Source organism: Emiliania huxleyi, assembly GCF_000372725.1.
Source record: "Emiliania huxleyi CCMP1516 unplaced genomic scaffold EMIHUscaffold_23, whole genome shotgun sequence".
Lineage (NCBI taxonomy): Eukaryota > Haptophyta > Isochrysidales > Noelaerhabdaceae > Emiliania > Emiliania huxleyi.
Window position 1 is genome coordinate 278,209 of NW_005200333.1, and position 12,238 is coordinate 290,446.

The window sequence follows — 12,238 nt, forward strand, 5'->3', positions numbered from 1 at the left end:
ATATAGAACTGCCCACTAAAATAGTCGAAGGGGGGGGGGAGGTGCGGGAGACCAGCCTGCGGCGAGAGGTGGGGAGGGGTGGGGGGAGGGGTGGGGGAGGGGTGGGGGAGGGGTGGGGGAGGGCACGGCGGGAGGCCCTTGGGGAGAGGGGTGGCGCGGGGACGGGGCGGGGCTGCGGGGGGGGAGGGCGCACCTGCAGGGGACAACACGGCTTCCGTGGTGGTGGTGGTGGGGTCCGTTCACTGCGCCGGCGGGGAGCGGCGGGGAGCGGCGGCCAGTGCGGAGTCGACGCGTCGCACATGCCGCAGCTTGGCGGCGCCGCCTGCCGCCGCTGCCGGCTGGGCGGCGCGCGCCAGCTTAGAGAGGAGCGAGTAGTGTGGCCGGCAGCGCGAGGCGGCGGCGCGCGCGCTCCTCGCGCGAAGCTCGTCGGCGAGTCTCTCCTGTGAGTGTGTGTGTGGTGGTGGTGGTGGGGGGGGGGGCTTGGGTCGTGGTTGTGTTATGGGTTGGGCTAGGGTTAAGGCTAGGGTTAGGGTGTCGGAGGAGGCGGTTGGTGGGCGGCCCGGGGGGGGAGGGGGGGTGCGAGGCTGCGGCGCACATCTCGGCCAGCCTCGGGTGATCTCGGGTGATCTCGGGTGGTCCATGGTCTCGGATCATCTCGGCCGATCTCGGCCGATCTCGAAGAGCGCACCGTCCAGGCCGGCAGCCGTGTACAAAGAGGTGTCTAGGAAGTGTCTAGGAAGTGTCTAGGAGGTGTCTAGGAGCTGTCTAGGAAGTGTCTCGCACCGTCCCGGCCGGCAGCTGTGTGTACCGCGACGGCGCCTCGGAGAGCAGCGACGACTGCAGCTCGCTCAGCCACGTGCGCTGCTCGCTGTGCAGCCGCGCCGACAGCGCCGCGTACCGCGCCGCCGCCTCGCTGCCGCCGCCCTCGCCCGGCGCTGCGCCCGCCTCAGCGAGCGAGAGAAGCTCGGCGTGCTCGGCGGCGCTCAGCTGGCTCTGGCCGCAAAGGGCCGGGGCGTCGCTCCTCCGGGCGGTGCCGCTCCCTTGGGCGGCGCCGCTCCTCCCCTCGCCGCGCGCTGCCACCGGCACGTCCGCCGCCGCCCCCGCCGCTGATGCAGACGCTGCCGCTGATGCGGACGCCGCCGCCGCCGCCGCCGCCGCCGCTGAAGCGCCCGCTGCAGCGCCCGCTGCAGCGCCCGCTGCAGCGCCTGCTGGAGCGTCTGCTGCAGCGCCTGGTGAAGTGCCGTTGCCGCTGGCGCCGCCGCTGTTCCCGCCTCCACCGGCACCACTCGGTGGGATCGGGCCTGTCTCTTCCTGCCTCGACCGCCCGCGCCTCGCCAACGCCGCCGCTGCTGTTCCCACCGCCGCCGTTACTGCTCCCACCGCCGGCACGGACGCGGTGCTAGCGACCACGGCCTGTGCGCGTGAGATTGCGCGCGAGAGAGCAGACTCTTCTGGCGCTCCTAGCGCCACCGCCGCCGTTGCTGCTCCCACCGCCGCCGCCGTTCCGGCCGCCGCCGCCGCCGGTCCAGCTCTCGCCTCAGCCGCCGCCGCCGAGGGCCGCTGAGGCGGCCTTCGAGGCGCAGCGGTCAGGGCAGAGGGGATGGGGACAGAGGCCACGGCAGCGCCGGTCGCGGCTGTGGCGTTTCGGTCGTTCCATCGGAACGATGCGGCGCCGAGCCGCACCTCGGCCGCTAGCCTCCTCACCGCCTCCGCGCGCCGCTGCTTGGCCGGGCTGTCGCCGGCCTGGCTGCTAGCGCAAGCGTTCGCCGGCGCAGGCTCCGGCCTGCGAGGAGGCGCCACCGCCGGCTGCGGCTGGCTCGGCGGCGGCAGTGGACGCTTGTGCGGCCGCGCCGGCGGCGCCTCCCGCTGCCGAGCCGCCGATCTGGCGGGCACCGCCGCGACCGCTCCGCCGTTGTTTGCGGGCGCATCCGCCGACACGGCGTTTGCGCGGTTTGCGCGGTCCGCCGCGAGCCGCGCGACCTTGAGGAGCTCGGCGGGAGTGGGAAGCTCGCCAGCAAAGGTGAAGTCGACCGAGTAGCGGTCCAGGTCCTCCAGTCGCATTTACACACATACGGGCATGCACGGGCATGCAAACCAGGGTTCGGACTTTTTGCGGGGTATGGTATGGTAGGGTCGGCGCCCTGGCGCCGCGACCATACCCCCCCACCCGCACAGGACGTCGCCTCTGGCCAGCAGGACCATACCCCCCCACCCCCCACCCCACCACACGAGCGCGTACAGTAACCGTCGTGTTAGGCCGTCCGGTCGTGCGGCACGTGTTCGCGCGATGCAGTCTGCGCGAGGTGACCCGCCGGCAATCGTGCTCACCCCTCAGAGCATGTCCGCAAAGGCCGCCAGGGCCTTGCGTGCCGGCGCAGGCGCGGGCGCAGGCGCGGGCGCGGCCGGTGCGAGCGCGGGCGCGGGCGCGGGCGCGGCCGGTGCGAGCGCGGGCGCGGGCGCGGGCGCGGTCTCCGCCGGCGCCGCCTCCGCCATGGTCACCTCGGGCGCGGGCGCGGGCGCGGTCTCCGCCGGCGCCGCCTCCGCCATGGTCACCTCCGCTGGAACGGCCTCCGCCTCCGCCGCCTCCCGTCCATCATGCGGACGGCATGCGGTGCAATCGCAGCGTCGAGCTGTGCGATGCAAGACGCAAGCGTACCAGCGCAGCAGCTGCGCACAGCGGCGCGCTCGGCGTCGTCGGGCAGCGAGCTGTCCAGGAGCCGAAGTTGAGGCGGCGTCGCGGCGAGAAGGCCCGCGACAGTATCGAAGCGGCCGGGGCCGCCGTGAGTCGGCATCGTGTCCGCGGCTGTGTAGGGATCCTTAGGGCGGCTGTGTACTGGGTTCGAACCCTGTTGTAACGTGGCCGCTCCAGCGATTGACCATACCCCCCCACCCGTCGAGCAGGTCGCCTCCGGCGGCCAGGACCATACCCCCCCACCCTTTTGGCGCCGACCCTACCATACCTTACCCCGCAAAAAGTTGGAATCCAGCCCGGCACGCAGAAAGAAAGAAATTTTGGCGCCGTCGTGCTGCTCCTCTCCACCGTGATGCATCTCGCCATCATCGTCACCACGACGTGTCAGCTGCGGACGGGCGTCGCCCGCGACATGCGCACGTAGCCCGACAACTTTCAAACGCTGTGCAAGCCGCGGGCGGCTCCAACTGTCAATGTCGTCTCGCATTGCCGGTACGCGGGCCTGGCTGCTCTCTCTCTCCCCCCCCACTCCCCATCGAGACTGAGCCCCCGGTGAGCACGGGCTGCGGCGCGACCCTTGCCGTCCCCGCGCACGCAGGTCACCATGGCTGCATCAGAGCTGCTTTGTCGTGCGCACTCGAGCAGCGCGCAGCGGTCGCGCCCACCTGTCACCTCGCCTCGCCGGCTGCATCCCGCTCGCCACCATCCCTGGGTCACCGCCACTGCCCCTGTCCCTTGCCGCCGCCGTCGCCGTCCGATTCCTCCCTTGGGCCAGGTTGCAGGTACCAATGTTGTCGAATTTATTTCAAAATCTGCAGGCGCGCGGAGCGCCTGCGAAAATTTTGAAGAAATTTGTGGCCGGGCCTGATTTTCAACAATATCTTTCAAATTTGCGGTGTGGAGTTGGGGGGTGGGTTAGTTTTAGGGTTAGGGTTAGGGTTAGGGTTAGGGTTAGGGTCAGGGTCAGGGTTAGTCTTGTTGTGTCTGTATATGCCAGCGTTGCAGGGTTCTGCGCTGGGATCTGGCCCCACAGCGCCGACGACTGAGACTCTCAGCCCCGCACGCTGACCTAGGGTTAGGGTTAGGGTTAGGGTTAGGGTTAGTCTTCTTGTGTTTGTATGCCAGCGTTGCAGAGTTCTGCGCTGGGATCTGGCCCCAGCGCCGACGAGTAAGACTCAGCACCGCACGCTGACCCCACCAAATGCCGCCTCAGGGCGCCAGGCCGCCAGCCACCTCTTAGCTCTTACACGCGGCCGGCGCCCTCTCGCGGCAAAAGGGTCGAGCGAGCGCGGGCAGAGTCGCGATGTCTGCGCACCCGCGTGCCGATGGGCGGCACACGCAGCGGAGAGAGGCCCTGTCGCGCCGCCAGTAGTTCCGCACTCCCCACGCCACCAATTGCCGCCTCAGGGCGCCAGCCACCTCTTACACGCGGCCGGCGCCCTCTCGCGTTAAAAGGGCCGAGCGAGAGCAGCAGGTTGCGTGCTCTTCTCGCAAAAGATACGTTGGTAAGGGGGTAGAGGGTACTGTACGTACGTAGTGACTACCCTGTAGTGTTAAGAGATAGTAGTAGGGCAGTTTGGCGAGTGTAATATTACGCTGCGCCCCAGCTGGGCGCCCAAAGTTTTCGAGCATGCGTGAAACGCGCCCGTGTTTGGTTGTGAGGATCCTCGGCTCTGTGAGGTCGTGTGAGTGGTCCGATTTGTGGTACGCGATGGAGCATGTCGCGGAGGTCAAGCCCTGCATCGACCCGCCTAGCAGTGTGAGCCAGTCTGACAGTGAGGAGAAGACGGAGGCGGAGGTGGTGGCGGAGGAGGAGACGGAGACAGAGACGGAGTCAGAGGCGGAGGCGGAGGCGGAAAAGGCGGCTGCGGGGAAGGCGACCGCCGAGGTGGCAGAGCAGGCGGCGGCCTCGGAGAAGGCCCGCCTCGAGGAGGCGGCACGTGTCAAGGCGGACAGACTACGCCTAGAGGAGGCCGCCCGAGCCAAGACCGAAAAGGCGGCGCAGGAAGAGGCTGCAAGGGTGGCGGCCGAGGAGGCGGCTAAGGAGGCGGAGAGGGCGGCAGCGGAGAAGGCGGCTGCGGAGAATGCGGCTGCGGAGGCTGTTGCAGCGGCGGAGGCTCAGGCTGCTGAGGCGGCAGCTGCTGCGGAGCGTCTACGCCTAGAAGACGCAGCGCGCAAGCAAGCACAAGTCGGGGCGCAACAGCAGCAACAGCAGCAGCAGCAGCAGCAGCCCGTTGTAACAAAGGCGCAGGGCTTCGATCTGCACCTCTCCGATCGGAGCAACAGTGGCTATAAGCACGTGTACGCTGGCAAGCCTAGCCGCAAGGGTCGCCGCTTTGAGGCGAAGGTGCGCCGCAGCGGCGGCGGCGTGGAGCACCTGGGATACTTTGCCACGGCGGTGGAGGCGGCGGTGGCCTACGCCAAAGCGGTCGCGCCTGCAACAACACCTCCGACACTCCCAGATCGCTCGCCATCTCTCGGGCGCAAGAAGCAGCAACAGCAGCAGCAGCCAGTTGTAACAAAGGCGCAGGGCTTCGATCTGCACCTCTCCGATCGGAGCAACAGTGGCTATAAGCACGTGTACGCTGGCAAGCCCAGCCGCAAGGGTCGCCGCTTTGAGGCGAAGGTGCGCCGCAGCGGCGGCGGCGTGGAGCACCTGGGATACTTTGCCACGGCGGTGGAGGCGGCGGTGGCCTACGCCAAAGCGGTCGCGCCTGCAACAACACCTCCGACACTCCCAGACCGCTCGCCATCTCTCGGGCGCAAGAGGTTCCGGCCGGACGCACGCACGTACGAGGAGGGTTTGCCACCCACGCGCTCGCGCAGGTTGGTGCAACGCCTTGGCCACAACGACGATTGGGGCCACAGGAGAGTCGGAGGCGAAGGAGCCAGCGGCGGCGGCGGCGAAAGGGCCGACCGCTGCTCTGGCGGCGGCGCGGGAGAAGAAGAGCGGGGCAGCGCCGATGCCACCGCTGCCGCGGGGGAGGCTCTAGTCGCGGAGGGGGGGGGAGGAAGGGGAGGAGGTGGCGGTGGAGAAGGTGGAGGAGGTGAAGAAGAGGACGAGAAGGAGGCGGCGGCTGCAACCCGAAGCCTCCCATTGGCGAAGTCTGTGGCCGGCGCAGTTGCATTGAACGAGGCGGCAGCGCAGGCAGCTGCAGTAGCAGAGAAATCGACGCTGCCCGGCAAGGTGGAGATGCTCAAAGTGTCGCTCGGCATCGACACAGACAAGACGATGGGCGAGGCCGTGCAGGAGGCTTCCGAGATTCTGGGCCTCCCATACGAGGGGCGGCGCCTCATTGCCCAGGTCGATGCGCTGATTTCTCTGCTGTTCAAGAAGCCTGCATGACCCACCAATAGGGGTCGACGAGATAGGGATCATCATGAATTGGGTCGGACGGGGGGGTAGTGGTACCTACGGTGCGAGGGGCGGCTGCGGGGTGTGTGGAGTGCCCAGCTTCCGGCGGGCCGGCGCCGGTGTCTGGAGATCACCGCTGTTCTGCTTGAGCGTGAGTACGGCTTTGATAATTGGAACGCTGCGACTGCTGCGAGCGCGTGCGCCCCGGGTGTGTGCCGTGATCGTGACTGCCAGGGTGTGCCGTGATCGTAAGATCGAGCTCCTTCACTCCGGGGCCTCGTTTGCTTGGATGGCGGCGTATAAGCTTGGATGGCGGCGTATAAGGTACACATATACAATGAATAGATACAGGAGCGACACACAAGTCACACAGAGAAGGCACTCAAACGGCATTCGGCGGCGGAATCATGGGCGGAATGTCTGCAAATTGGGCAAGCGTCGCCGACGAAGACGCGTCATCCGCCGCGTCTGACTGAAGACCCGACGTGCCGGCGGTGTCGTCAGCGCCCTCGGCGCGATGCAGCCACGTGGGCGCGCTCTCCGTCTCGCGGTACAACCACGCCCGCTGCTGCTGCCGGGCGCCCATGAGCGGGCTCTCCTCTTTTCCACTGACGGCGCCGACCTTCGCGGCGGCCGCGGCGGCCGCGGCGGCGGCCGCCGCCCGCAGCTCTTCGGGGGAGCAGCGGTCCTCGGGCGTCGCCCCAGCCTTGTCCAGTATCCGCCGTGCAAGGGCGGAGACCGGGCTGCAAGAGGCGTCGTCGGCGAGAGGCGCAACGTAGGCGGGGGGCGGGGTGGCGGGGCAAGGCTCGACATCGAGCGGGTGTGCGTCGGAGTCGGAGAGGGAGATGCCGCTAGCGTGGGCAATGCTGAGGACGCCGCTCCCGCGAGCCGGGCTGAAGACGTCGCCCCCGCCTAGCGCGCTCGCTCGACGCTCGGAGTAGTCGATCGAGAGGCTGACCTGATCCGACACCGCGGGTGCGCGCGTGTGTGCTGCGACTCTTCACAGCTCCGAGGTTTTAGGCCGATGTTCGAGGCCGAGGTCAGGCGGAGGCGTGACGCTCACCTCCGAGACGCGGGGAGTTGATGGGCCGCGGCGCGCCTTTGCGGGGAAGGGGCAGCAGGAGGCGCCAGATAACGCCCGGCGGCGCTGCGGAGGTGGGGGGGGGGGGGGGGGGGTTTAAAGGGAAGGGGAGGGAGGGGGTTAGCCAAAAGAGTGGGAGGTCCTTGGAGTGAGAAAGGGCCCAAAGCGAGCAAACCCTCCCCGGGGGGTGGCGCTTGTAGAAAGTCGCGGCGCCGGGGCAAACCAAAAAAAGCCCGGAGGCGGGCATGGCAACCAAAAACAACACCCTTTGTTCGGTGTCCGCGTCGCCCTCGTCCCCCGGAAAAAAATTTGCGCTGCTGTTTTTGGGGGGGGGACACTCCCACGCCAACGAGTGACGCCGTCCGCACGTCACCTAGTCGTAGAAACCTTAGTTCAAACCTGATCCCTGTCCCCCCCCAAACAACTAGGGACAGGAACGCGGTTTTCCTCCCACAAGGGCCTGGGAAACGGGGGCCCAACCCAAGTCACCTTTTTTCTCCCGCGGCAATCGGTGGACGAGCTCATGTAGACGGAGCTTACCCAGGAGGTGCCTAAGGCAAGGCAAGGCAAGCTGAACTCCTCCACACAGGTGAGTGGAGGGGGTGCTCCCGGGAGCCCCCATGTGCGCGGCGTTTGATCTGCGGAATGGGTTGTTACATGCTGCCACCACTACTAGGCGGGCGGCGCCGGTGCGCTCGCAAAAGGCGGAGCCCGACCCGGTGTCGGTGGCAGCCTTGTAGTAGACGCAGCTGAGGACAGAGGCGGGGGGGGGGGGGGGCTCGGTCTCGCGCCAGGCGTCTGGGAGGTGTCTGGAGGGGTGGCTAGGTTTCTGGGAGGTGAGTCCAAGAGGCGCCTGTGGCCGTCGCGATTGAGGTCGTGGCATGTCTCGAGCGAAGCGTCGTGCCGCAGCACGTGGGCGGCGCAGCGTGCGTCCGACCGGCTGAGGCGGCCGTCTGGCGCGGACAGCAACGTCGCTGGCCGCGGGGGCGGCGGCGGTGCCGGTGGTCGGAGCGGCGGCGGGTATTTACAGGTGCCGTAGAATCCGTAGAGGTCTTCATCGCCGGACCAGACGGCGCCGCACGCCTCGCAGGTTGATCGAAACGAGGCAGGGAACGCCTGATTGAACCTGTCGATGCTCGAGCAGGGCAGCGGAGGCGGTGGCGCGGGCGGCAGAGGCGGCGGCGCGGGCGGCGGCGCGGGCGGTGGAAAGGCCGGAGGGGGCGGCGAGGGTGACATGGAGGGCGGCGGCGCTGCTGGCGGCGGCGGTGCTGGCGGCGCTGGTGAGGGAGGCGGCGGCGAGCGCGACGCCGAGGGAGGCGGAGCCGAGGGTAGCGGAGGCGAGGGAGGCGGCGGTGTTGGAGGGAGCGGCGGCAAAGGCGGTAGCACGGGCGGGAAGTGGTAGCCTGGGGCCCACGGAGGAAGCGACGGTGGCGGCGCCGAGGGCGGCGGAGGCGTTGGAGGCGGCTGCAAGGGCGGCGGCACGAGTGGAGGCGGCGGCAAGGGTGGCAGCGAGGGTGGTGGTGGTGTCGGCGGCGGCGGCGGCGGCGGTGTGGGCGGCGGCGGCAAAGGCGGCGGCGGCGTGGGCGGCGGCGGTGTGGGCGGCGGCGGCGTGGGCGGCGGTGTGGAGGGTGGCAGTCGTGGCGGTGGCGGCAGTGGCGGCGGCGGAGAGGGCGGCGGCGGCGGAGGAGGAGGAAGCGACGGTGGCGGCGCTGAGGGCGGCGGAGGCGTTGGAAGCGGCGGCAAGGGCGGCGGCACGAGTGGAGGCGGCGGCAAGGGTGGCAGCGAGGGTGGTGGTGGTGTGGGCGGCGGCGGCGGCGGCGGTGTGGGCGGCGGCGGCAAAGGCGGCGGCGGCGTGGGCGGCGGCGGTGTGGGCGGCGGCGGCGTGGGCGGCGGTGTGGAGGGTGGCAGTCGTGGCGGCGGCGGCAGTGGCGGCGGCGGAGAGGGCGGCGGCGGCGGAGGAGGAGGAAGCGACGGTGGCGGCGCTGAGGGCGGCGGAGGCGTTGGAAGCGGCGGCAAGGGCGGCGGCACGAGTGGAGGCGGCGGCAAGGGTGGCAGCGAGGGTGGTGCTAGTGTCGGCGGCGGCGGCGGCGGCGGTGTGGGCGGCAGTGGCAGCATGGAGTAGCACGTGTACTCCTGCGCGTAAGCAGAGGTCCCTGCCGCCGCCTGACCGGAGCTGGTGAGGTAGCGCACGCAACGCGGAAGCCCCGCATCCCTGCAACCATCCACACTGGCGGCGGGGCTAGCCGTCCACGCGATGGCTGCGCAAGTCACTTCGCCTTGGCAGAGCGCCGTGCATTCGAACAAGGACTCGCAACCTCGCGATACCGCGAAAGTGACGTCCGGTTGGCCACCCTCGCGGCAGTAGCCCGTGCCAACAACGAATGCAGGCGCCAAAGGCGGCGGCGGCCGCGTCGGCGGCGGAGGCAGAGGCGGCGGCGGAGGCGAGGGCGGCGGCGGAGGCAGCGGCGGCGGCGGAGGCAGAGGCGGCGGCGGAGGCGGGGTGGAGGACGCACACTCACGCCAACCCGCGCCACGGAACAAGGTGGACGACGCGTCGCTACCGCAGCTCGAGGGGTCGACGACGTAGCAGAACCGCGCTCCGTTGCCGTCGTGTACGGCGCAGCCAAGCCGACTTGTACGCACCCCGCCGCTCACGCCGTCCGACGCGCAGTCGCAAGCGCCTAAGAAGTTCCGAGAAGCGTGAGCTCGGAGAGAGTTCGGCGAGGGGTTCGCGGGAGCGGCGGCAAGCGGCACCCAGAGCCTCCCCTGCGCAGCCGACCACCCGCACCGCATCCACGTACTCCCAAGCCGCAGAGTCTGTGCGCGACGTGAGGCGTATGCGGCTCGTGAGGGCGGTTGGCGCGAGGAGCGAGATGACCTTGTCGAAGCCGCAGGCCGTGTCGTCGTCGCCCTCCCACGCCACCGCCCACCCCCCTCGACCCGCCTCGGCCTGCGTCCACGCCTCGACCCTCTGCAGGAAGCCGGCCGCCTCGCGCGGGTTGGCGTGCTCGCGCACCGCCACCTCCGCCACCCGCACCGGCGAGGCGAAGGACACGGTGAGCTGGTACGTGCCTTGGTCCCGCCGGGCGGGCGCCCACGAGCCTGCCTTCAGCGTCGCGCAGTCGCCCTCGTTGTGCGAGGGCGGGCCGACCGCCTCCTCCTCTGCCCAGTCTCCGCCGTACTCGGACGTCGCGTACGCCTCTGCCGCGTACTGCGTCACCTCGAGGTCGCACGGCCCTGGCGGCCTGCCGGGGAGCGGCGGCGGAGGCAGAGGCGGCGGCGGAGGCAGAGGCGGCGGCGGAGGCGGGGTGGAGGACGCACACTCACGCCAACCCGCGCCACGGAACAAGGTGGACGACGCGTCGCTACCGCAGCTCGAGGGGTCGACGACGTAGCAGAACCGCACTCCGTTGCCGTGGTGTACGGCGCAGCCAAGCCGACTTGTACGCACCCCGCCGCTCACGCCGTCCGACGCGCAGTCGCAAGCGCCTAAGAAGTTCCGAGAAGCGTGAGCTCGGAGAGAGTTCGGCGAGGGGTTCGCGGGAGCGGCGGCAAGCGGCACCCAGAGCCTCCCCTGCGCAGCCGACCACCCGCACCGCATCCACGTACTCCCAAGCCGCAGAGTCTGTGCGCGACGTGAGGCGAATGCGGCTCGTGAGGGCGGTTGGCGCGAGGAGAGAGATGACCTTGTCGAAGCCGCAGGCCGTGTCGTCGTCGCCCTCCCACGCCACCTCCCACCCCCCTCGACCCGCCTCGGCCTGCGTCCACGCCTCGACCCTCTGCAGGAAGCCGGCCGCCTCGCGCGGGTTGGCGTGCTCGCGCACCGCCACCTCCGCCACCCGCACCGGCGAGGCGAAGGACACGGTGAGCTGGTACGTGCCTTGGTCCCGCCGGGCGGGCGCCCACGAGCCTGCCTTCAGCGTCGCGCAGTCGCCCTCGTTGTGCGAGGGCGGGCCGACCGCCTCCTCCTCTGCCCAGTCTCCGCCGTACTCGGACGTCGCGTACGCCTCTGCCGCGTACTGCGTCACCTATAGCCGACGTCGACGTCGAGGTGTGCCCGAGGTGTGCCGAGATATGACCGCCCTATCTCCGCGCAGTCAGACCTCGTCGCACGCTGGCGCAGCACACTCGCACGCCCACGCGTTGGTCACCGAGCACGCCACCCCAACCGTCCCTCCGGAGCCTAAGGCAAGGCAAGGGTAAGGTCAACTCCTCCGCACACAATAAGGCGGTGGGGCGAGGCGGCCCTCCCCGGAGCCTATACACCGCCACCCGAGAGGTAGCCGAGACATGCCCGAGATGTGACCCCCCCCTCAAACAAAGAGGGATAGAGGCGCTGCACGCCGCGGCCGGTTGACACGTGCACGCGCATGGACATGCACAAGCCATGCACATGCACATGTGCATGTGCCATGTGTGTCTCATCTCGGCTAATCTCGGGTTGATCTCGCGCCGCAATCGGTGGACGAGCTCATGTAGACGGAGCTGACGCAGGAGGTGCCTAAGGCAAGGCAAGGCAAGCTGAACTCCTCCACACAGTCGCCTGTGCCCTGTGGAGAAGGCCCGAGGGCAGGGGGAGGTGCTAGGGGCCGCGCCATGTGCAGAGCTGGAGGCGGGCTCGAGCGCGGCGGGCGGTAGACTAGTTCTCGGGTGTATCTCAGGTATATCTCGAGAGGGGCGGCACCGTGGGCCACGTCTCCAGTGCTATAGTTGCTTGAGGTGGGGGCGTTGCCACCACTACTAGGCGGGCGGCGCCGGTGCGCTCGCAAAAGGTGGAGCACGAGCCGGTGTCGGTGGCAGCCTTGTAGTAGACGCAGCTGAGGACAGAGGCGGGGGGGGGGGGAGGGGGGGTTCGAGCGTGTGTCGTGAACTCTCCGTCTGCGTGGATTGCACGCGGCACTGCTCGTTCGCTCTCCCCGCCCCTCGGAAATGCTCCCGCGCAGTGCAAACCCCTTGCTTGCTACGGGTATGGGTTGCGTCTCTCGTTTTTGTGTGCGTCACTGGGCTGCTGTTCTTTTTAGTGTTGCTTTCTTCCTCTCTATTCTTTCATTTTCCTGTTTGGGATTCCTGATCTGGGCTCCCTTTATTTGTTGTATTGTCTATTTGAAAT

General features: G+C 69.2%; 3 protein-coding genes across 3 annotated transcripts in view; 1 reads left to right on the plus strand and 2 right to left on the minus strand.

Moving 5' to 3' along the window:
* EMIHUDRAFT_463246 (hypothetical protein) overlaps positions 1 to 2,100 on the minus strand; it is a gene marked incomplete at its 3' end in the record, with an annotated part of 2,964 nt that extends 864 nt beyond the window's left edge. The window contains exons 1-3 of the mRNA XM_005779482.1: positions 1,705 to 2,100; positions 784 to 993; positions 300 to 440 (exon numbers count right to left, since the gene is read on the minus strand). Of these exons, the coding sequence (XP_005779539.1) occupies positions 300 to 440; positions 784 to 993; positions 1,705 to 2,061 (708 nt within the window). The 5' untranslated portion in view covers positions 2,062 to 2,100. The remainder of the gene's footprint in view (positions 1 to 299; positions 441 to 783; positions 994 to 1,704) is intronic.
* A 2,303-nt stretch (positions 2,101 to 4,403) lies between these two features.
* Positions 4,404 to 5,685, plus strand: EMIHUDRAFT_100285 (hypothetical protein; the record flags this gene model as incomplete). The annotated part of the gene is made up of 2 exons (XM_005779483.1): positions 4,404 to 5,493; positions 5,561 to 5,685. 2 exons carry the CDS (start codon positions 4,404 to 4,406, stop codon positions 5,683 to 5,685), a joined length of 1,215 nt encoding a protein of 404 aa, XP_005779540.1.
* A 1,362-nt stretch (positions 5,686 to 7,047) lies between these two features.
* On the minus strand, positions 7,048 to 7,375 carry EMIHUDRAFT_309997 (hypothetical protein; the record flags this gene model as incomplete). The annotated part of the gene is made up of 2 exons (XM_005779484.1): positions 7,048 to 7,194; positions 7,304 to 7,375. The coding sequence occupies 2 exons, from the start codon at positions 7,373 to 7,375 to the stop codon at positions 7,048 to 7,050; spliced, it is 219 nt and encodes a 72-aa protein (XP_005779541.1).
* Between the last annotated feature and the right edge of the window lie 4,863 nt (positions 7,376 to 12,238).